The following is a 23,589-nucleotide window of genomic DNA, read 5'->3' on the forward strand; positions in this document are numbered from 1 at the left end:
AAATTGCTCTGTGGCATCCCTTGTTGTAGCAACAACCAAGGGAAATGTCAGTGTCTTGCACTTTGGTTCATGACTTCATCTCCTAATTAGACTGAGCACAGAAAGTATTGTGTGTTCCTAAGAATTCCTCTCCTCCTGTGTTCTCTGTGTTCCTTCTAGCTAATCAGGAGGATATGTACATGCTTTTCTGCAGACACATTCAGGTTCAAGGAGTTTCATAACATTGCTAAGCAAGGTAGTCATGCATCTTTTTTTCCCCTTCTGAGTGATGTTCAGAAGCCCTTATGCTCTGTTTTATGAGTTAGCATTTGGTGACATATGATTGTTTTATTTTGTCTTACTGTATTTTGCAACAAGATTTTCAGAGCTTGTTTTTTACAAGAAACTGCAAGTGAAGAAATGTTAATGAATTGCTTCTCCTTACGCCTTTGTTTGAAAAAAGAAATTGTGAAACCCATTATGTATGTACATCATTAAACCTTGGTTACTTAATGGCAAGTAAACACAGGCAAAAAACTTAAAACCTTTTGCCATTTACACTGTTTAGTCTAACAATAAATTGATGTAATTATGGAGTAAGGCTACGGAATGCTGAAGTCCTGAAGCTGTGAATCAGGCGTGGAGCAAGGGAAAGTGATGATATTGCCTTCTATCAGGATATAAACGTGCTTGTAAAGGTATTTGTCAATATATAGCTCAGAAGACAATACAGGGAAGCAGCTTACCCTTTCCAGAAGTCACTGAAGCCTCCTGAAGAGGCAGTCTCCAAAAAAAGATCCTTCTCCTTTAAAAGAGAGTGAGGAAGGGTCTCCCAGTTGCATTGCTTGCACCTGTATGCTTTGTGTTAGCCACAGCTTCTCACCTGCTGCTCAGCCATTGGTTCAGGCCCTGACCTAGCAATCCCCGGGGGTACATCAGGTGAGATGCTTTTTAATGAAGGAGGTAAATTTGACAGCAGGCTATGTGCTTTTTCTCCTCAGAAATACCCAAACTGAATCAAAAGTTAGCAAAATCCCAGAGGGAGAATGAGTGCCTTCAGGAAAAGGTAAAACATCTGACTCTGGTGGCTGATACGGTTGAGCTGAAGACTCAACAGCTTCAAACTTCTCTTCAGCAAGGGAGTGAGCTACAAAGCAGATGCCGTGAGCTACAAAAGGAAACATTAGGTAAGAGAATTTTGAGATTCTAAGCAAATAAAATGAAATGTAGGGTTCTGACCATTACTGTGACTGTACTCAACAGCTGAACTCAGGCTCTAATAAAGCACTGTTATGTATTTAGGTTAGTATTTCTTGAACCTGGTTTCTTTAGAAAGCAGCATAGTATTTGTGGTGCTGACTCAGAGGTGTTTTAAGGCATTTGGAATGCATAGAGGTGGTGCTGTTCCAGGCATGGCTTTGAGCCATCAAATTGGCACTGTGATTACCATGCCCCCTCATGCACAGTGTGTGATTTCACATCTAAAGCAGTGGCTCTCTGTGCTAGTCATGATGAAGGAATTTCACTGATCCTTCAGTAGCAGTGATAATATCCAACGTGAGACTGAGGAGTGGAGGACTGCAGTGACTGTGGAAGACTCATCCAAAGAGCTATTGACCCAGACTGCCATGGGCAGGTTTTATTTCTGTCACTGTATAACAATGCTGTTAGGAAAGCTCCAGCAGGGGTGGATTTGAATGCCAGATATGAGCAGATAACTTTACAGCCTTCACCTTATTGCCTTTTTGTGGTACAGGCTCTCACTGTACTGAAAATTGCTCAAGCAGGCAGAATCAGTCAGAAAACAGTCAAGGTGACTGGCTCAAAACCAGCACCAGAGTTGCAGATCCTGCAGTGTAACCTACAGCAATCGTTTACTGCAGTTAATTAAGCTTTCCTTTCTCTGCTAGAAGGGTAGCATTTATAGAAGGAAAGTTTGATGTTTTTCTTGTGCCATTCAAAGAAAGCGTCCTAAAGTTCTTTAGTACAGCAACCTGGATGTTCCACTGGAAGTGCTGATAAATGGCAGTTATTTACAAGTTATCTGAGGTGATTGTCCCAGGTTCTCTGAACAGAACCCACGCAGCAGTGCTTTGGTACCTGCTTGTGACTTGCTTGCATAGTGGCGTGTTTTGATCGTATTGTTACTCCTTTTGCCCTGATACCTGACTTCTCTGTTATTTACAGCCAAAAAGATTATTTTCACTTTCTTAGGAATATTGTATGCTCTAACTTTGTATAAATAAGCACAAATAGTGGTAAGATGTCAAGCAGTTAGGCCATTTATTATTGGTCTTTGTCTAGAAATCTGAGTGGGTGTACAACCTGACTGCCATGGGGAAAACATGATTGCATTTGACATGCGTTTTTCTAGTACAAAAATTAGTAGCAATAAAACAATCTCAGTGCAGGAAAAGCTCCTTCTCAGGCACATTCTGACATTCCCTTTGTGTTGAAATGCCTTTTAATTTTTCACACAAAAGAAGAAACTTGTGGGTGGCACAAGTTAAACTTCCACTGCTGCCGTGCAGCCTGTTGCAGTTCCTTCCTTAAGCAAGCACTGAGAACAGCTGTGCTTGCGGCATTCAGTACTGAAGATTTTTCCTGTTGTGAGGTGCCACGTTCAATAAATCTAAGATGATCTTGCTCATTGCTGGGTGAAGTGGCTGTATGTGGGCACGTGAGAGTTTCAGTGATCTCAGTCGTTGTTCACATGCATTCTTGGGAGCTGGAATGTTGGCACTCACTGCTGCTAAAGTCTGAAGTCCGGTCAGTTTGGAGTCCTGGCCTCACTGCTGAAAGATGGCACGGTTCAAAGCACGGTGCAGGAACTCCAGCAGCAATTACAGGACAGTCTGTCTTCCTTACATGTCTCATCCTGATCCAGGACATCCTCGGGCCTAATAGGACAGTCTGTTAAGCCTTGAAATACGTGGCTTAATATCCTTACGTAAGATATTTGTATTGCCACATTTATACTGGCATGAGAACTACCCGGTGTTACAACTGGAGTACCCTCTTCAGTTTTGTAAAGCTGTTTGCTTCAGAAATTCCTGTTTCATGTTGGTTTCATGTTTAGATGCATTGTAAAGATAAATTTTCTGCTTTTTCCTCATTTTTAAAAAACTCTATGCAGAATTGCTTTGTTTCATGTTAGAAGATGAGAGGAGGTTGCTCACAGTCAACTTCTTTTATTTTGTGGTGTTTGCATGGTGCTGCAGCCTGTATTCTCAAAACCCAGTATAGTTCCTTACGTTTCTGCTCTGCACTGGAACATCACTCCAAGCAGTGATATTTACTTTCTAGTTCTTTGTGCATAACATAGTGCACTAACTGTAGTGTAGAAGTGCCACATCCTGAGCAGGTTCAGACTAGTTTGTGCACAGCATAGCAACTTTGTGCTCAAAAAGAGTGCATCTTTAAGCTTGCAGTGAAGCTTCTGATCTAGTGGCCCAGCTCTGCTCTTTGGATCTTCCCATGTATTCTTGTGTGAGTCTACCACGATTGCTCAGCATTTCCTATTAAAAGAATGTGGTTTTCGATGGCTTTGAATATTGCCAAACTTATTGATTGTTTTTCTAATAAAAATGGACGTAGCTTTCACGAGAGCAAGACAGGTGGGAAAGTTATTGGATTTCATGTTTTATTATGCAAACTTTGTTGAAAAACACATGAACTTTCTGTTCTCTGAGAAAGGACTTTGGGATTGGGAGGTTTTAAAGTGTTCTTGACATAGAGGACCAAGTTAAACTCGTGTTCAAGCCTCTGGAAACATTAAATACCAATTTGTTACTGTGGTGGCCAAGCTCTGTTTGATGTTCTGGCTGCAGAGCACTGGGCTGAGCAGTGCTTTCCCATGCACTGTTTGTTCAAGTGTCCCTGTGGCTGTCTGTAAATAAGCTCACACTGAGCAGGGAGATGTGAGCCTTGAGTAGCTGGGGTTTCTTCATCCTGTGGGGGGAGGGAAGCAGCATGGCATGGTAATATAGGGCTCACGGAGGGGGTGGGGGCTATGTGCTGAAAGCAATAACTCTGAGTAAGGCAGCTGTGCTGCGTGGTAGCTGGGAGGAGGGTGCTCACAGCTGCGTGTGTTGAGAAAGCCAATGCATGGGTGGCTGTGGGCAGCATCCTCATCTGTACTGCAGGCACAGTGCTGCTCCTGGGCATCGTGCTGGGCAAGGGGGATGGCTGCCAAACACTGTGTTTCCCTTCTCCCTGTGGCCTGGCTCCAGCTGATCCTTGTGTTGTGGTGTTTCGTTGCACTGTGTATCCTTAGCTGAGCAACAGCTCCCACGTCTTCTCAGGGGCTTCAGAGTTCAGTTTCCATTCCTCATTCGCCCATGAGTTGAGGAGGGCAGTTGTGCTGCTCGTGGAATTTGGCATTAATATGGACAGCTATAGATCTCTGGGTTTGACAAGAAACGAACTGGGATTTATTGAACTAAATTACTGCTCGTCATTTTGATGTAATGTAACTGAAAGTGAGGACGTGACCCTTGGAGGAAAAGGCCTGAATCATTGGAATATTGTGACAAGATTTTATCCGTGTTTGTTAAACCTTTTCCCCTGTTAGCATTGATAGGAGACGTAACCATGAGCTGACATCTGTGGTTTTGTTATTAAAAAAAAAAAAGCAACTGTTGTTTTGGTGTTGTTTGTTGATGTGCATTCCAAAGGAATATTTTGGAAGCTGTGTTTCTGTTTATATGGCGACGGAAAGCATCGTGTTGCTCAGGGCTGCTGCCTCTCCCAGGAAGTGCACCGTCCACAGCCTCTCCTCTCACGCTGTTTGTAAGGATGTTTCCAGACATGAAGGGTTTTTAGAAAAAAAGAAACAAAAACAGCCTACGTAATGGGTTCACTCTGAAGTTATCTGAGAGGTTGGTGTGACTGGATCCTCCAGCATCTGGGCAGCAGAATGCTGAGCAGAAGGGTCACTGTGACCGCTGCTCAGAATGCTGTGCTGCTCCCCTCCGTGGTTGTTGTTTCCCTGTGTCAGGTTTTGTTTTCAAACTGCGTGTAGTACAAGTTTGAAGTAGCAGACGTTTTGTGGAGAAAACCTGAATAAGTGGTGTATGGAGTTCAAAGAGCAGTAGGGCTCTGAAAACTGTTATTGCAGAGTTAAAATCTCAGCAATGAAAGTCAATGCATTAAGCGAGGCGTTCTTTTCTGTTAATAACAAAAAGGTATCAGTTGTTTCATAATGAATCCACTATTAATAGGAAATAAAATGTGGATATCCAGAAGTTTTCAAGGCAAAAAACCTGTGCTTGCTCGCACATTTTTGTTCTGTCCTTCTCAAATTGATTGGCAGAGCACAAATCCATCAGCAGGCAGAGCTCTGTCCCTATGGAACACATTGTAAGGTAGGGATAATAAAGCGGGGTAACACGATGGCAAAAATCAGTTTGCTTTTTTGAAACAGAAAACATGTTTTTAATTGTGAAACAACCATCAGACGTCTTTCCATTGTATTAATAACTTGATAGGAATAAGCAGCACGTTTTTATTGCCATGCTTGATCTTAGTGGGGCCCCTCACTGCAAGAAAGATATTGAGGCCCTGGAACGTGTTCAAAGGAGGGCAACAAAGCTGGTGAGGGGTCTGGAACACAGGCCATATGAGGAGAGGCTGAAGGAGCTGGGAATGTTCAGCCTGGAGAAGAGGAGGCTCAGGGGAGACCTCATTGCTCTCTATAACTTCCTGAAGGGAGGTTGTAGTGAGCTGGGGGTCGGCCTCTTCTCTCGTGTCATTAGTGATAGGACCAGAGGGAATGGCTTCAAGCTATGGCAGGGGAGATTCAGGCTGGACATGAGGAAGTATTACTTTTCAGAAAGGGTGGTCAGGCACTGGAATGGATGCACAGGGAGGTGGTGGAATCACCGAGCCTGGGGGTGTTCAAGGAAAGACTGGATGTTGTGTTGAGGGACATGGTTTAGTGGGAGCTACTGGGAATAGGTGAACGGTTGGACTGGGTGATCTTTTAGGTCTTTTCCAACCTTGGTGATTCTATGATTCTATAGTGCAAGTTCTAGCTAGTAGGTGTGTACTGTATCAGTGTGTCAGAAATCAGTCAGATCTGCAGTGTCTGGGTCTCCTGCTTTTCTTTTTTCCTCTAGCTTCCTTTTCTCCACAAACTGTTGATGCTGATATTCTGGTTTTGGCTCTGTACTGAAATAGTTCAGTGCTCCAAACAAACAAAGAAGCACACGGAAAGCCAACCCAGCAGGATGTGTTGTTTGCATGTTTTGAAAGGATTCTCATTTCTGCAAACAACGCTTTGAAAATTCCTGCTTTGTCTATTTGTGTTAAATCTTAAAATACTGCATGTTTCATGTGGTGGCAGTCATTTGCAAGAACCGAAACCAGCTCGTAGTTTCTCCCCTTGTTTCGTGGTTCTCATGACCTTTATGAAAATCACCTGAATGAGTTACATTTTGCTGGAGGTATGATTTGATGTGTGATTTCGTACCACTTAGCAGAGTCATGGTGCATCGTTGGTTAGCGAGAGTTGGCAGGTCTTGCAAAATGCTGAGCTCCGAGCAAAGCCTGGTGAGCAGTTGTCTGATCAAATAGGCTTCAAAGCACCCCAAAACCCAATAATGCGTTGTGATGGTGTTGTCTATATTCTTGTGGTTGGCAGCAATGGAGGAAGTGCAATAGCGTGTGCTGCTAAAAGATAGGTTCTAATATCCCTGCTTTCACTTTTATTACCAGCCAAATCCTTGCCTTGCCTTAATCATAGTTTCAGAATAACTTTTCTTCACGCATTCGTGGCAGCCTTTCTCCAGCTGCCCTCATGGGCGCAGATTTCCCTCTGTATGGATTTAAATTGCTGGCTGTGCACGTGTAATCTGCCTTCTAAGGTTTTTGATGCTCCTGCCTCAAGGTCTATTTAAGTTACTAAATATAAGCTTAGCGGTGGTCTGCTGACATAATGAGACTAATGAGCGATGGTACAAAAGTGCAGGCAGCTGTAGGAGTAGCTGGGAAGCTGAAGTGGGGAATGTTAGCACACTTCATAGGAAGAAGGAGCAGCATTTTCATGTACATGAAGTGTCTGTAAGGGCACTTTAAAGACCGCTTTGAAAATCCAAACAGAGAATGGTTTCCTGTAGTTCTAGGGAGGCTGCAGTTCAAGTATCCACTATTCATGCTGCAAGTACTGTTGAAATATTTTGCTATTAATTCCAGCTGCGATGCTAAGAATTTGAAGGGTGAGAGCTGGGGAATGCATTTTGGTGTTTGAAGAGACTGACAAATGGGTTAGACCAAGCAAAGGCTCATTAGTGCTTTTCAGCAGCCTCTTGAAATGGAAGAGGAAATGCATGAAAGGAATGAAAGGAACACCGTCCTTGTTCTCTTCAGTTATGTGCTGGGGCAGTGCTGTGCTGGAATGCGATTTCCTTACGGGAGGAAGGTCTCTCTTCACTTCTGCTTTTGGAAAAGCTGGATTCTTCACTCAAGGAAGTGTATCAATCCCATTTTATCTGCTCAGACTAAGCTCTGTGACCAAAAAGAAAAATTGTCTCCCAGGAAGTTATGGTCAGAACACTCTTACCTCCAGGTTTCCTAGCCAATAGGTAAGTGACAGCATTTTGACTCAGTTTTAGCACATGGGAGAAGAAGGTCTGTAGGAACAATTCTGACTTGTATCCCAACAACCTTGGCTTTGAAAAGGCAGGAATATATGGAGAAAGCTCAGGCTTAAGGGCCTTATCTTTCTGACTCCAAAAGTCACCGGTTAATCTGGGCAGCAGGGAGCAGGAATAGTTGAGATAGTGTTGTTTTTGAAAGTAAGCACATGTTAAGGTATTGTAAGAGACTGCCATCCTGCTGGTGTGGGGTATGCAGTTGCTGGTTTATTCTTTTGAGAATGCAGGGATTCTAGACTGGTACCATCGAAACAAAAATGAGAATCTGGTCCCTTCTCCTGCTTTCTCTATGCTTGTTTGATATGCAAACATGAAAGAAGTAGTGTGGTAGTTCAGAGCAGAGGTGCAGAAGGCCCAGACCTGGCAGTGAGCAGCATCATGTGCTTAGGAGAGATAAGAGCTTGGCACATCCTCCCAGTTCCTGGCAGCTCTCAGTGCTTTAGAGCCATCCTGGTGGTACTGCTCAAGTCTCCAGAAGGGACATCAATGCATATGGCTGGGGCCCAGCTCTGGGCTGCTTCCAGGCATGCTTGTGCTTGTGAGTCTCAAATAGAAAGAAGTACTTTTCTGCGTATGCAAAAATAGTTTATCCCAGAGAACATAGTACATGAAATATTCTAAATAAAGACATAGTTCTGTTCTGTGCAGGCAAGGACTTTGGGTGTTTAGTTCACTTCTTTGGTCTCCTTGAAAAATAGAAAGAGATGCAAATTAGTCTGACAAATGTTATCATAGAATCATAAAGATTGGAAAAGAGCTCTGAGATCATCAAGTTCAACCATGAACCTGTCACAGCCACGTCCCTCAGTGCCACATCTCCATGGTTCTGGAACAGCTCTGGGCACGGTGACTCCATCTCTGCCTGGGCAGCTGTTTGAAGGGCAAACACGATGATGGTGGTGGGTGCAAGTTGTTCTGGGAAGGGGCGAGTGGCAAGGCAAGGGCCATTGGCCATAGCTGGGAGCTTCAAGCTGGTTATCGAGAGGAGTTTTTCCAGCAGAATGTGGTGCAGCGTGGGCAGAGGCTGCCCTGAGGGTGGGGGAGCTCTGCAGGAACTGGCAGAACAACGCCAGGTGATCTCATCTGGTTGGTGGTGAGCAGAGCGCTGAGCTGGGCAGCTGCCAGGGGCCCCTTATAGCCGCACTGGGAGGCTGTGCCCGGCTGAGTCACTAAGAGAGCCTTGTGATGAGGTCCAAACCACTTCAGCCTGAGATTGCTGTGCAAGTAGCTGTCTCTACCTGCCCCTTGTGCTGGTGTGTGTGGGGGTATTTCTGGCCAGTGCTCCTCTAGGACGGCGTGTGGGGCTTACGCAGCCCTCCCACCTCTGAGGGTGCTTGGAGGGGGCTGCCCCAGCAGGGCTTGCTCATCAGTGACCAGGTAGTGAGTCACAATGTGTTGTCCTTGAAGCAGAATACCTCCCAGTTTTTCCCCAAAGCGTGCTTATATGAAGGGAAAATGAAACTGCTTTCTCCCTGCACTGATTTTAGCCATGTGCTAAAAACCAGTGAGTGCATTTGCTTGGTATCTCTAGCCAGATAGCAGGAGGTGGCCCACATTTCTGAAATTGGGTGCAAAGAAACTTTGTTGGCATGCATTTATTTTCAGCTAGGCACAGTCATCTTAGACCCGAGATTCAGTGATACAGGGTAGGTTCATACCGTGACCACAGCTAAGCTGAGGAGTTTCTCTGCACCAGCAGTGAGCAGGTCCTGCTAAGGCAGGAGGGTCTCCAGCAATGACTGGGGTCTGCAAGGCTTCGGTGGCAGTATGAGTTTGAGCTGTAAGTAATCTTCCTTTTTGTGTACGTGGATGAAACACTGAGCTTTTGTTTAGGTGAGACCAAAGTTCTCAGAAAGTATCTTGGTGGGATTTTTGTGGTGTTTTTTTTTTTTTTAGGGTTTTTTTTTTTTTTTTTTTGGTAGGATTTGCAGGAAGAGTAGAAAATTACAGAGCTTCACCATGCGTGCTTCTGAACTGATATCACTGTGAATCTGTTACAAATTATCTGGGAAATTGATGGCTTTGAGAGTGGCTGTTTACCCAATGTGAGTGTAGTTCACACTGGGGTGGGTTTGTTTTGTTGTTGTTTTTCTCTTCCACTGAAAACTTTACCAGTTGTTGCTATTTACAAAGCAGAAACTGGAACCTTCCCTGAACACCGTGCCATTGGCAGGGCATCTGGAAAGGCCACAAACTGGGTGGCTGAGTTCCTGAAAGCCATTTCCAGGCAGACTCGCTGCTCTCAGCACTCTGGACTGCATGTATGGGAATTCACCCAGTTAGGAGGAAAATGATGACCAGCTGTGGTTCTTCAGCATGCCTTTTCTTTGTGCATCCTCTGTGCTGTGCCTGCTGGAGAGCAGGACAGTGCTGACACACAAAGGTGTGAGTGTGGTGCCTCTTAGCCACGGTTTGGCACTCCTTGAAGGCAGAGCTGAGTGCGTGTGCTGCCTGGAAGCCTGACCAAAAACCTCAGCTATCCCACGACGATAAAGTTCCTGTGTTCCAGGTAGGCCTCAAAGATGAGTCTCAGAGAACTTCCCTTGCTCTGATATTTCATAAAATGGGTGACCGGTCACTAAAGAAAATCTCTATTTTCTACATTTAGAAATTTAGAAATAGACATTTCTTTCAAGTGTTGTTAAAAGGCTGCTTTTTTCTCTGATACAGTTGATAAATACGTTCCTCCTATAATGACCAGTAAAAAAAAATACGTTGAACAAAGCCAATCTTCTTGAAAAGAATGGACTGAGGACATGAAGAACAATCAAACCATTCTCTAAGGTTCTACCTACTATCCAGTAAAAGCTATATTTTCTTGCTTGCTGCCTGAAACAAGCTGGCCAGTGTCAGGAATGTGTTGAGAATATACCCAGGGATTATAGCAACAAACTGCTTCTGGAGCTATGAAAGATTACTCTAGGAAAAAGGTTAATGTCTGTGGTAAGTTATAATGAAGATTGGTGTAATATAATAAATAAGAGTGAACAGGAGCAGTATGAGCAATATTGAGATGTATTTGGTCTGAAGAGCCTTTAAAATGGGGTGGTACTTAAAACTGTAGCATGAGTTTCAGTTACAAAGCATTTGCATTACCGTTCTCACTAGGGCCCTCAGTTCTGCTGTGCCCCTCAAACTCGGTGCAGAACTGTTGTGTAGGCTCTGTGGGTAGGTCTGATCCCTCTGACTTGCTGCTGTGCAGCTCCTATTGACTTTGGTGGGAACTCTCTCTTGAGAAGACTTGCAGAATCCAGCTGTATAATTGAATCCATCTACTCCCCTGTGAAAAGCTCCCATCCAATGCTCAGTCATCACAAAAACTTCTCAAAACAAATTGACTACAAGAAGAAACAGCTGAGAGACCACCCAAAGCACTAGAACCAAATTAAGCATTAGCCCTTTTTCGTCAACTTGTGTCCACCCTCTCACATCTAGAAACAGGGGGGAAAAAGACATAGTTGTTCCTAATTGCTGGCATCTTCTGTAATTACAGACTTAGAAGGAAAAATTGTTAAATTCAAATCTTTGAAAAGCTGGTCTGTGGCAGCCAATCCTGTGCAAAGGGCTCCCCTTGTCTTGTTGCTCCACAGCAATTCGATCTTTGCTTAATCTGTTCTAACAAAGCAGCCACATTGCAGCAGAGCTTGTTGTTGTCAATGTTGGATTGTTCCCACATGTTCTGTCTAACATCTGCTTAGTGTTTGAAGCCAATCTTTCCCCTTTCTCTGTAGGCATTCAGAGCCATTTATTTCATAAGCCAATGTCAAGATGAATGACAGGAAATTAAAGTTGAATTATGTCTCTTTGGAAAAGCGTGCAGAACAATACATTACAGAAGAATGCTTCATTGAAGACACAGAAGTAAACGAAAGTAACTGCAGGTGGTCTGATCTATCCTTGGTGTTCCTGGCCATGACTTCCCGTTCCTGGAGGAAGGAAGGTGCCAGCTCTGAGCAGAAACACTTCAGCCTGGCCTGGTGAATGCTACACAGCTTTTTGATGCAGATAGCAGAGCTCAGATAACTCAGTGACTGCAGGACTGTGGGTTTGTCATGGAGGTTTTTGAAACCCACCTAGCAGAAGTTTTGACAAGAACCCTCACACAAACACAGATTTTAAATAGTTGTAAGTTGTCATTGATTCATCTCCTTTGGTGCTGTTTGGCAGCAAGCTTGGATGCTCCAGGGCTCTTTACTGGGGAACAGAGGGAAAATGTGGCTGACCTTCCAGTCAGACAGATGAGACAGCAGGAGAGCATTGAGAGGCTATAAACTGTTGTTTTCAAGTGCTTCTGCTGAGCAGTTAGCCATACTTGCTGAAGTGATGTTTGAGGAATGCCTTCAGAGAGGTGCCTGACGTTCCTCTTCACCTTGAGCCACCCCTAGCTGGGCTGTAGCTGTGTTTTATGGTGTGAACGTGCTGTGTGTGTGCAGCTGCTGGGAGCAGAGCTTTGGTAGCATACATACAGCGTTCTGAGAGCTTCTGGCTTCCCCTCAGCCAGCCGCACGCCTGTACAAGTGGAGCTGCACGAGTGCTTGCTGTTCTTTGTGCTGTGCCTGTACAGAACCTGCTCTGCTTTTCTGGGGCAGAGAATGGCTGCAGAGGTGATGCATGCTGTTTGGAGCACAGTGCAAATGGAGTTCAGGTTAACTTTTGCCAGCCCTTAGCTTGATTTATTGGTGGGGCTGAATTTAACTGTTGCCAGACCTTTTCACTTTCCTCTTCTTTTCAATACTGTCGGGGAAAGCAGACCTCATCACACAGTTGAAACTGTCCTCTTCATATATTGTGAGGAGGGTCAGTCTCCATGGATTTCTGAGACCTCCTTGTAGTCTGAGTGCCAAGATAGTGTGGGTTCAAGTAGGAATGTACCAAACTGCTCCCTTGGATTCTGTGAGCTTCTGAAAGCGTAATGTGAATGGTAGGTACTCTCTGGTTGCTGAATACAGATAGTGAAGGTTTAATACAAATTAATTCCTGCTTACATATTTTATGAAATGGGAAAAAGAAATTCTGGGTTGCGTGGAGTTTGGCAAAAGTGTGAAGGCTGCTAATAACTCATAGAAAGGCCGTGTACTGGAGCAGCATTGCTGAGAGTGGGAAAGCTTCCACACCCATAGGGTGCATCGAGATCCTTTGCTCTGCTGACGGTTTTATGAGGAATGCCAAAGAAGTGGGATGGCAGTGATTCACCTGGAAATGCTCCATCAGCACCCTTCCCTGCTCCAAGCCCTCTAAAATACATCAGACTTGAACAACAGATGCCAGAAAATATTAGAAAGCCAATAGTGTAAGATATTTCTAGGAAGCCCTGACTTGGAGAGAAGTTTTACCTTTTGTGTGACTCTGTGCAATGGGTTTGTGAACATCTATGGTGAATAACATCCATGTGAAACGACAGTGAGTGTTCATTCAAACATAAGGAACTTATTTCATGTGAGTCAAATAGGCATTGCAACAAAATATACATACAGGAGGAATCTTGAGCTGTTTTTTTTTGTAATTATGGTGTTTTTAATAGCAGCATTGTGGTCTTTAAGCAAAATTATCAGTATACTTAGAATGTTTTTTTTTATATTTCAGAGGGAAACCAAGTGTCACAAATGACAAAGCTGCTTTGTGAGGGGGTGGCTGGAGGTGCTGAGCCCCTGTGTGTGGCAGCTGGGAGCCGTGGGTCTGCGGTGTGCATTGCAGGGAGGGTCATAAACACTGTGTTTCTGGTTTCAGATTTAACTAATCAAGTCGAGACCACTGAGCACAAGCTGCAGAAGGTAACAGCTGAGATGGATCACTACAAAAAGCTGCTAATGTAAGGTTTCTGTTTGCTTGTTTGTTTTGCTGCTGTGCATAACGCTGTTTTCAAAGAGAATTGCACCACTGCTTGTCAGGGTGGTTTGTGAAGGTGTTGACCAGCAGAAGATGTGTGTTGTATTAATCAGCCTGTATTCCTAACCAACTGAGTGAACATGTCTGCCTGTGGAAGCAGGACTTGCCTTCCTCAGCTGTCTCATGGTGCAGCTCAATTTGGCTCTTCATTTAATGCTAAGTGTGGGTTTCACACAATTTATCCCACGCAACTTCTGGACTGTAAATGTGAATTTCCCCATGGCATTCCCCGTGCACTGGTATGTTACTACAGTCTGTAATTTTACCGTGTTGCATGAATATGAAGCCCAAATTAATATGGAGTAAAGAAAATGCCATTAAAGCCCTGTCAGGTCTCAGAGGGTCCTCACTGCACAACTGGTGGCTCCAGAGCATGGAAAGCAGCAGTGCCTGCAGCAGGGCCTCTGCTGAGGCTGCTGCCATTCCTGGGTGATGGGAGGCCACAAGGCTGAGGAAACAAGGAAAAATAGGCAATGCTTGTTAATGTTGTTGTGGCACAGAGCATTCTGCTCCCATCTCACTGCCCCGAGCAGCAGCCTGGGAGCCCAGGGTCCCCTCCAAGCAGCTGGTCTGTGCTTTGGGGCACGTGGGGCTTGGTGGGAGCTGTCAGCACTTCTAAGGGCTGTGGGATTGGGGCTCTGAGTGCTTTCCTGCATTGCAAGTCCGCAGTGCAATTCAGAAGTAACATCACCCTGCGTAGTACACTAGTGAAAATAAATGTTAGTTTCAGATGTGGAGCTGGAGGGCAATGCAAAAGTGCAACCAACCTCGAGACCAAATATTATCAGTTGTTTTCTATGTTTTCCTGAAATTCTAGGGAGGATTCTTTCATGATGCATACTTTCTGTTTTCAGTTCCTATATTCAGAGGGGCTGATCAAAACACGGTTGCAAATATTTGGAATGCTTAGCAACAAAGTATTTTAATGATAATACAAGTATTGAGCATGAAAAAAAAGACTTCATGAACAGAGTTAAATAAACAGTGCAGTGTTTCTTAGTGTAATATTAAAATTTCAATGTAACATGGGTGCAATTTCATAAAATGACATATTCTCTATTTGTTTGAGTACAAATAGGAGGCTTAACCATCGTTATTTGTTGGTGAAATGATGACAAAATTACAGGAAACCTTTGCATCTTCCAGACCTCTACCATATTAAATTGTTATCTGTTCCTTTGTATTCATTGCCCACCCAAAACATTCATTGGTGTTGCAAGATCACACTTGTTTGCAGCAATTCAATTTTTGTGATCCTGGTTAGGCTGAATTTACACTGCAAGAATGAATATGCTGCTGAAAAGTGTTAGCAAGAAGTAATGGAGTGTTTTATTTATCTGCCTTTTAACTAAACTAGGAAGTGCAAGTTAGACAGTGGATTAATAAAAGTGTTTGGGTCGTTGTGTGAGTAAAGGCTGCCATTGCTTTGGACAAATACACTTTGTTTTTCATTTTCTTAGGGTGAAATCAGCAGAACTTGATGTGTGTCAAAATGAAATGAAAAAAATGAAACATGAAAATGGAATTTCTGAGTCAAGGTAAATGCTGAAGTTGTGTTTTATAGCATGAATGTATTTATAAGCAAGGAGAGCAAAAATGTTATTTATGGCTTTAATGCAGCTGTTATACTGCTTTATGCTGTTATTCTTTTTCTATTTTCAGTTTCTGTTTTTGTGTTCAAGTCACTAGATTTAACTTGATGAAGAACATATACTTTTTTGTATAATATTTTCTTTCCCAGGTACGATTTACTTCCATCTGTTCAGTTTCTGTTTGTGATTGAGGATAACTCTGATGTCGCTTTTCATTTCCTCTGTAGGCTTGCAAAAGAGCTCAAGGAAAAGGAAGAATCTCTACTGATTTGCCAGCAAGTATGCAAACGTTTGCAGGAAGAGGTGGCTGAGAAGGAGAGGAAAGAAGGAGATCTGAGAAGAAGAACCAGTCAATCTGAAAGTGAACTGGAAACACTTAAAGCTCTTCTCACACAAACAGAGGAAGAGGTGGTGATGTTGAAGCAAGAAAGGTAACCAGAGCTGAGTCACCACAGATAATTGCTGTGTTCAGCCCAGGTTTTCTTCTTAGAAATCTGTAAATACAGTGTGTTCCTTCTCTGCCAGATCCTCACCTCTCCAACAGGTGCTGGAGCTTGGCTCTGCTACTGGGCAGACTGGGAGAGAGGCACTGTGCCCAGCTGTGGCCTGCCCTTGCCTTCAGTCATTGCCTGCACCTATAGGCAGAACTCTGGCAGCACTGAGCCCGTGTTCTGGAACTCTGGAATTCATTGGATGGACTTTAAAATGATTGCAGGATAGACAAAAAGCTGAGTAGAACAAAACATGCCTTTGAAAAGGGGAAAAAAAGGGGGAAGAAAAGCCCACCACACCAACCCTCTGCTATGCAACCCAGGGCAACCCAGCTCGAGTTTAATCAAAACACCTATTTATTGCTGTTGTTATAGCTGCTATTTGTTATATGAGGTTTGCAGAGAAAAAGCCCTGAAGAGTTCAAATTCCTGTAACTTATGTTATTAGCAACTTGCAAACAGTAACAATGCTATAAATACTACAATATGCCAGGTTTTTGGATGTGATCTACTATTCAGTGCAACGTGTGGACAACACCCCACCAATCTAATCTTATTCCAAAGGTTCTCAGCTATCAACAAAGCTAACCTTTTCCCTATAATTATTTTTCAGATGTGGAAAATGAAGCACTGAGCTACTGAGGCTCATTGTTTCCTGGAATGGTATCGGAGTGCCTTTCTTTTAGACCTCCACTTATCAACCTAAATCCACATTATTTTTATGTGCTTTGAGTATAATCTACATATTCATTTTATTCTGAACGTTCACAGGCTTGTCTCTGCTATTTGAAAGCGTCCTGCTAATACATTTTCACTTACTGATATATTAACTTATCTTTTATTGGCAAAATCAAGTGCTGCCTCCTGCTTGATATGTGGCAGAATATTCTTTGTTTGACTTGAAAAATATGTTGGGAACAGTGGCTTTTGGAGCAGATAAGGATTTTCTGCGTTGGTGATGGTGCACCATGAGGCAGTAAGCTATTTTTATAGCTAAAGAGTTTGAATATGCTCTGTATGTGCATATGCAGTGCATGAAAAGATACTGTGTGTTAATTTGAGGATATTTTCCTTCCACTTAAACCCCAGCGACGTGACTTGTTCCAGTTGGTACATTGCTGATAATGTAAGTTAGAAGGATTTGAACTCTCCAGGGCTTTTGCTCCACAAGCCTCACATAACAAACAGTAACTACAACAATAGCAACCACTTCACTTAGTGGTTTTAATTCAGAAGCTATTACACTTTAAAAAATTACTTGTAGTAATGCTCTGGGTTCGTCAACTACAACAATTTGTTTAGAGCATTATAAAAGTTATTCAGTGTTCTTAATTTGACTTGAAAATGTAAAAAATAGTTGAGGCTTGCATGTGTGTATGCAGAAGAATGATTAACTGCAGTATTTTCTTCAACATATAACATTCATTAAATGTGTGACAGCAGCATGCAAATGCTAAGTAGTGATTACTGTTGTGCCTCTGGGCTTACTGCACAGAATACTAAACAAAGAAAAAGAGGAGCCCTTGCCACAAAGGACTTAATTGCAAGAAAATGGCACACCACCAATCTGGGCAGAGCACATATTTACATACAAGTTTTTGTGGTTTCTAGGGAGTTAATGCTGATTTCTCATCAGAACAGAACAGAACAGCTGCAGGAAACATTAAGGCAGAAGATGCGGAATGAAGATAACTGGAGGGAGAAGGTAATGCTGGCTGTGTAGTTGGCACAATTTCAATGTCTTTTTTTTTCAGTCCCAGTCATCTGTCACGAACCTGCACAGTCAGCCAGATGCCTGCCTCCTTAAATGCAAACATGTCAGCAGGTCCTTTCTGCACAATGGGTGATCTCTCTACGTAGGCTGGATCTGAATGTAAGAAATATTTAGTGTAAGTGTTTGTGGTCTTGGGGGATGGCCAGGTTTGGTCCAGACTTTCCAACTGTTGGGTATTAGTGCAGAGCCCGTGTCACCAGTGCAGACATTGAGATCCCAGGTGCAAACTCCCAGGGGTGAACACCAACAGTCCACCCCAGCTGTGTGCCACAGCCACCTGCAAACCCTGATCTGCTGCTGGGGTTTTCTGTCCAGACCAATCAGCTTAGAAAAATACGTGTGGAAGGTGTTTCACAGTAAAACCAAGCATGTGCACTGTTGATGAGGTGGGGAGAACACAGCGCCTTCCTACTTGCAGGTGAGCTGAACCAAAACTGAAGGTATAGGTCTGTAAAACAGATCTATGTGTTGGGATGAGAGCTGGTAGCCTCGAGTCACACTGGGAAGGTTCAGGTCAGACAATTAGGGTAAGAAACGTGGAGATGCTGCACTTGCAGACATGGGTTGGTGGGCATGGTGGGATAGCTTGGTTGGACTTGATGGTCTTAGAGGTCTTTTCCAACTGTAATGATTCTATGCAGTAATAAGCAGGTGAGAAAAATGTACTTTACTTGCCTTGCATTCAAATCAGATCAACAGATCAGGAGTGCAAGCAGAAATGCCTCTTGATGGGTATCTTCTTACTGGAAGTTTATCACAAGCCTAGCCTTGTCTTCAGTGTGTATTGCTGCGCTCTGCATGCCTGAGTTGTCATTTCTCAGTCATCTTTTATGTGTGCTTGGGTTAGAGGTCTTCTGTCAAAAAATATCCTCCACTGATTTAAAAAATAGATACGTGTGGCCACAGTGTGTGATGGCAGATGGTTTCCCAGCTGTGTGCACAGCACCGTGCTAACCTAGCTGCATGTCAGGGTCTGACAGTGGGATGGATCAGCTGCTTACCACGGGCAGCTGTGAGCATGTTGGCTTTGGGGTAACCTGCCACCTTCCCAAAAAAGCAATAGAAGAAATTGCTCGAAGAAACTGTGAAGGAAAAATGCACAAATACTATTGACCAGCAATTCACATTTCTGTTTTAAGCCTTACATAATTGGTAGCTAAAATTAATGTATTTTGTGTGTGTGTGTGCAGTATGTGATAAGTGTCTGAAAGCTTTATTTAGTCTCAAGAAAATTTTTGGACTACCAGCAATTAAGATCTGTTACACCTCTTTAAAAAGTTCTTACCTTCTCCGTGGCAGGATGTAATTTTAGAATGAGGTCACACTGTCTGCATAATCACAACGTATTGTTCAACTTGACATTAGTACAAGATAAAGGCTGCTGCTGGTGGGAGAGAGCAATTACATCTTTGGTATCACAGCCATTAAAACGCAGTGAGTGCCAAGTGCTCTAAAGATGTTCTCATCAGACAGAAGTGTGGCAGAGTTATCGTTCCTTGGGTCAGGGTGCTATTGCACACAGTTTAGAGTCCAGTCTTGTATTTGAAATACAGATGAACTTTGAATTGTAATGGGTAAAAAAAAAAGTTTTATGAAAAACAGGGAAATGGATGTAAACGTTTGTGAGGTTTTTTGTAAGTGGTTAATGAGGAGCCCAGAAGTAGCTTTAAAGCAATTAGTAGTCATTCCCTGCAGATCAGCTGCCATTTGTTTTCCTGCTGTGGTTATCAGCTGTACTGTCAAGTATTAGGTATGAAAAGTGCCTGGGTAAGTTTCCAAATGAGTCCATTTTCCATACTATGCATATTGCTCTACTCTTAGTAATTCAGTAGCCTCTGACATACGACCTGCTTTGATAGCAATATGTACTGTTATATTTATCACTGCAGTTAGAGTCCAAACTCCCATACAGTAATGTAGGAGGTACATCTGTATGCATTATAGTAGCAGTGCTCAGTTCTGAGGTCTCACAGTTGTAAGCCAGGTCTCTGAGTGCCTGCCCCATGCCATGGTTGGGCAGATTCTGATGTTAAAAATAATGACAATATTACAGTTTATCTTTTCCCCAAAAAGCGTGAGGGGAATTTGTTACGCTTCTGATCATAATTGCTGTAGGAAATTAGATGGTTATAATTAAGCTCATTTTGAGCTTTTAATAATTCTAAGTAATTAGGATAGCTCCGTGCTTGTTTAATGTGCCTTTTGAATTCCTTACATGCTGCAATTGAGTCCATTAGAATTCAGCCTGCAGAAATACAGTGTTGGCATTCAGGCTTTGGAGCTGGGGACGTTCTTGGATGTGCTCCTTCCCCACCTTCCCTGGGTTCACTGGGAGGCAACAGGCACTTGTCCTCTAGGTGGAGATGGATCTGGCCAAAGGTGAAGCACGGCACAAAGAAGCAATTCTCAAAGTCAGAGAAGAAGCCAGAGTGGAACTGGACTCTGAAAGACAAAAGCAGCAAGAACTAATCACAAAATACCAGAGAGATCAGGAAGAGCTCCAGAAGAAGGTGTGTAATGCTTGAGAGCAGTGTTGTGTGGCAGTAGGTGATGTGAACTTTGGGAAGCAGTACGTGAAGGAATAAAATCTGTGTGCAGTCCTGCATCTTGAAGATGCAATGATTTTTTCCAATCTCAGTCTGCAGCATCCGATGGAAAGTTTGGAAAACAGAACGGGTTCATATGTACCACGTGTAGCTGTGGAAGTTCTTGCTTTCCTCAGATTTTCTCTCTCCATGGTTTATCTATGCCCACAGACTGCAATTGATAATTATGATTAAACTAATGGTGTCAGATTTGAAAGCCTTTGGGCTGTTAGAGACCATGATGGGTTGTCACAGAGCCATCTGCACTGCTTCTTCCCTTCCCATTGACCTGTCACTGATGGGTTAAGGTCAGCTTAGCAGCCCAGATCTAGAGTTTTTGAACTTTTTTTACTTAGAAATTGAAAATGTACCTATAACCTTAGCTTTTAGAGTGTCTCAAAAGATTTGACATAGAAAAGTCAAATGTGATGAAAATACATTGTTGTTTTAAATTCATGACATCATACTATTTTTAATGAGCTGAAAATAACAATTTATCACAGGTTGTTTGTTGGTTTTTTTTTGTCTCTGAAGACTTGTGTGCTTGGATTTGTGATTTTTCTTGAAGGTATTTGTTTGATACTTCATTTTATCTATCTAAGGATAAACACTGAATTTAGACTAACACAGTATTTGTCATGCAGATACCTGAATTGATATCCAGTGCCACCAACAGCTTACGGATGGAGGCAGAAATTCTTGAAAAGAAGCTACAGGATGTCCAGATCGAACTTGCAGAGAAAGATCAAGAGAAAGAAAAAGAAATTCAGAGCCTTAAAAGGCTGGTCACTGAACTTGAATTTCAGCTGAAGGTGGAACAGAACAATAACGAATCATTACTGGGTAATCTGAGGAAAGAAATTAAACACAAGTCAGATGAACTGGAAGAATTAACCCAGGAGAGGACGCAGCTGATTCACAGTTTGAGTCAAGTGCAAGAGGAGGTAAGAATGTGGCCAAGGAAGTGCCTTCCATGCTCTTTCTGCTTTGATTTGACACGTGATTGCAGGAATCATTTGAACAATGCTTATTTCAGATCTTGGTCTGTGCTGTTGTAAGAAAAAAATATCTTTAAAATTAGAATCATAGAATCCTAGAATGGCCTGGGTTGAAAAGGAGCACAATGCTCAGCCAGTTCCAACCCCTGCTGTGTGCAGGTCACCAACCAGCAGCCCAGGCTGCCCAGAGCCACATCCAGCCTGGCCTTGAATGCCTGCAGGGATGGGGCATCCACAGCCTCCTTGGGCAACCTGTGCCAGTGCCTCACCACCCTCTGGGTGAAAACATTCCACAGTTTAAAACCATCCCCCTTGTCCTATCACAATCCACCCTTGTAAATAGCTGTTCCCTCCTGTTTTTATGCTCCCTTCAAGTATTGGTAGGCCACAATGAAGCCCAATATTTCCTAAATAAGTAAGAAAAATCTTCATGCAGTCCATAGGAATGAGTGGATGCTGCCCTGTACCACATGGTAGGGTGCCTCTGTGTGGGGCAGAGGTTCCTCTTCTGTGGTGGGAGCACATTGCCCACATCATGCTGTGCTAACGGGCCTTTGTCCCACTTGTCACAAGTAAGCCCTCTTTCTGTAGCACAGGAATGCATACAAGTGAATCATTATATGAAGAGAAATGTGACTGCTACATATTCTTACCACAAGCATTTGCTGAATGTTTGGAATATGATGGGAAGGGTGGGGAGAGAGCCATACTGCTGCATGAGAAACGTGAAAACAGTGAAGTCAGGGGCTGCAGATAAGATTAGACTGGAATGTCCAAAGTAATTAGTGGCAGGAAAAAAAAAGGATAAACAATGAAAATGAAACTTCCAAATGAAGTAGGTCTTGGTTTGGGAGCACTGTGTTCGTGGATTGCAGAGATGCTGGCAGCTGCTCCGTCCTGTAGCTGGGGGAAGGGCTCACAGCGAGCACTGAGCGTTGTTCAACGTTGTTCAAGGATCTCCCTTCTCTGTGCCTGCTGCCATAACGATGGGCAGAGCATTGCAGACACTCGTTTGTTCTCTCCTGGGTGTGGTGTGTGGTCAGACTCGTGCAGCTCAGGCTTTCAGCACTAGAGGCTTACTCAGAACGTTTGTGCAGGTGTTGAGGCTGAGAATGTTCTCTTTCTGAGTTGCTCATCGTTGCTCCGTGTCCTGGTAGCTCACCTTCCATTGTCCTGCTCTGTTCAGTCAGCAGCAACTGCTTCCTTAGCAGAGCAAAATTAGGGAAGTGGCCGTTTTCTGTTTGCATCAGTGCAGTCAGTGCTTCTGACTTGTGTGAATCGACTTAGTCATGTTGCTCTTTGTTGTTCATTGACTTTTGATTTCAACTGGAAAGCAGAAAAGTCAGCATCACAAGTAAGTTCTGTGTCATATACCAGCCTGGGGGCTTGTCTAATGCTTGTCTGCTCAAGGACCACCGCTGGTTGCTTATCATTTGGGTGTTGGTAATCACAGTGAAAAGTTAATGAAAAATACTAGGTGGATACTCATTTATCTCAGTCATCTGGGAACTAATGATCAGTCACCAAAATAGGCCATTCACCACTGCTGAAATACTGGAGGCATCTTATTGCAGTGCAGTGCCATAGCAGTGCTTGGACCCTGTGCCTCGCTGCTTCCAGGAGCAGAGTTCCTGGCTTCCCTGCGCTTGGAGGGTGGGCAGGAGACCAGGAGGAGCTGCTCAGGACTTACCTCATATTTTCCACTGTCTCCCGAGATAAGGACGTGTGTGTAAATGCCAACGTATGTCATCAGAGCAACTTCCAGAGAAAACAAAGCGCTAGGAAGCACTGCAGGCTTTCCGTGCCTCAGTGCCCTGCAGGCACCCTGCCTCGAACCGATGGAATTTAACAGACGCGTGCTTTCGCTAATGGCATTTTGCAGAGTGAGGGTTTGTTTCTGTTTGCAGAACACTCTTCTCCAGGAAACGGTGCGCAGAGAGTGCGAGGAACGCTATGAGCTGACTGCAGCTTTGACTCAAGCCAGGGAACAAGTGCTGCAACTCAGAAAGCTCAGTGGAAACTTGCCGTTATCGCCGCGTTCCCTGGCTCGGGGCAGCCTAACCTCCTCCCCTGCCCTGCGTGCTGATTACGGGCGCAGCAGCCGCCCCGGCCCAGGGGGGGCCGTCCATCCCTCCGGGCAGGTCGGTATTCCCCGAGCTGTGCAGGCACCCGCTGGCAGGCCCAGCAGCGGGACTTTGCCAGCTCTCAGAGGCCGGGAGAGCGCGGCCAGGAGAAGGCAGCGGAGCCAACTGTGACACGTGGGGGAGCCCTGCGGTGTCAGCCGTGGGCCCTGGGCATCAGGTGTTGATATGAACTTGGTGCGATTCTACAGCTGAGAATGAAGTTACGTCCTGAGATGTTTTTGATGCAACAATGTTTATTTGTCCGTTGCGCATCAGTGTAATTAAATGCTATCTACGTTCCGAGATGGGAAAAGAATGAAAAAATAATTGCCTCTCAAAAAGGTGCACGTATTCAAGAAGTGTAATTAAAATAATTACCAACTTCAAAGGCTGTTCTCCCTAAAGCACTTTGTTGGAATTTTCCCATTTTGTATGTTGTGTTGTCCCTTGTAACTTCATTGTGTGTTTCTGGTGTAAAAATGCAATTTGTTTGGTTAGAACCAGAT

At 43.8% G+C, this 23,589-nt stretch overlaps 1 protein-coding gene across 4 annotated transcripts in view; it reads left to right on the forward strand.

Moving 5' to 3' along the window:
- Nucleotides 1-23,215, forward strand: part of LEKR1 (leucine, glutamate and lysine rich 1) — a 41,489-nt gene extending 18,274 nt beyond the window's left edge. For all 4 annotated transcript variants that reach the window (XM_048954380.1, XM_048954379.1, XM_048954378.1 and 1 more), the window contains 8 exons: nt 981-1,166; nt 13,362-13,443; nt 14,981-15,058; nt 15,340-15,543; nt 17,215-17,308; nt 19,735-19,887; nt 20,607-20,906; nt 22,868-23,215. In XM_048954380.1, coding sequence (XP_048810337.1) covers nt 981-1,166; nt 13,362-13,443; nt 14,981-15,058; nt 15,340-15,543; nt 17,215-17,308; nt 19,735-19,887; nt 20,607-20,906; nt 22,868-23,215 — 1,445 coding nt within the window. The remainder of the gene's footprint in view (nt 1-980; nt 1,167-13,361; nt 13,444-14,980; nt 15,059-15,339; nt 15,544-17,214; nt 17,309-19,734; nt 19,888-20,606; nt 20,907-22,867) is intronic.
- Nucleotides 23,216-23,589: the final 374 nt, after the last annotated feature.

Source organism: Lagopus muta, chromosome 9 (genome assembly GCF_023343835.1).
Source record: "Lagopus muta isolate bLagMut1 chromosome 9, bLagMut1 primary, whole genome shotgun sequence".
Lineage (NCBI taxonomy): Eukaryota > Metazoa > Chordata > Aves > Galliformes > Phasianidae > Lagopus > Lagopus muta.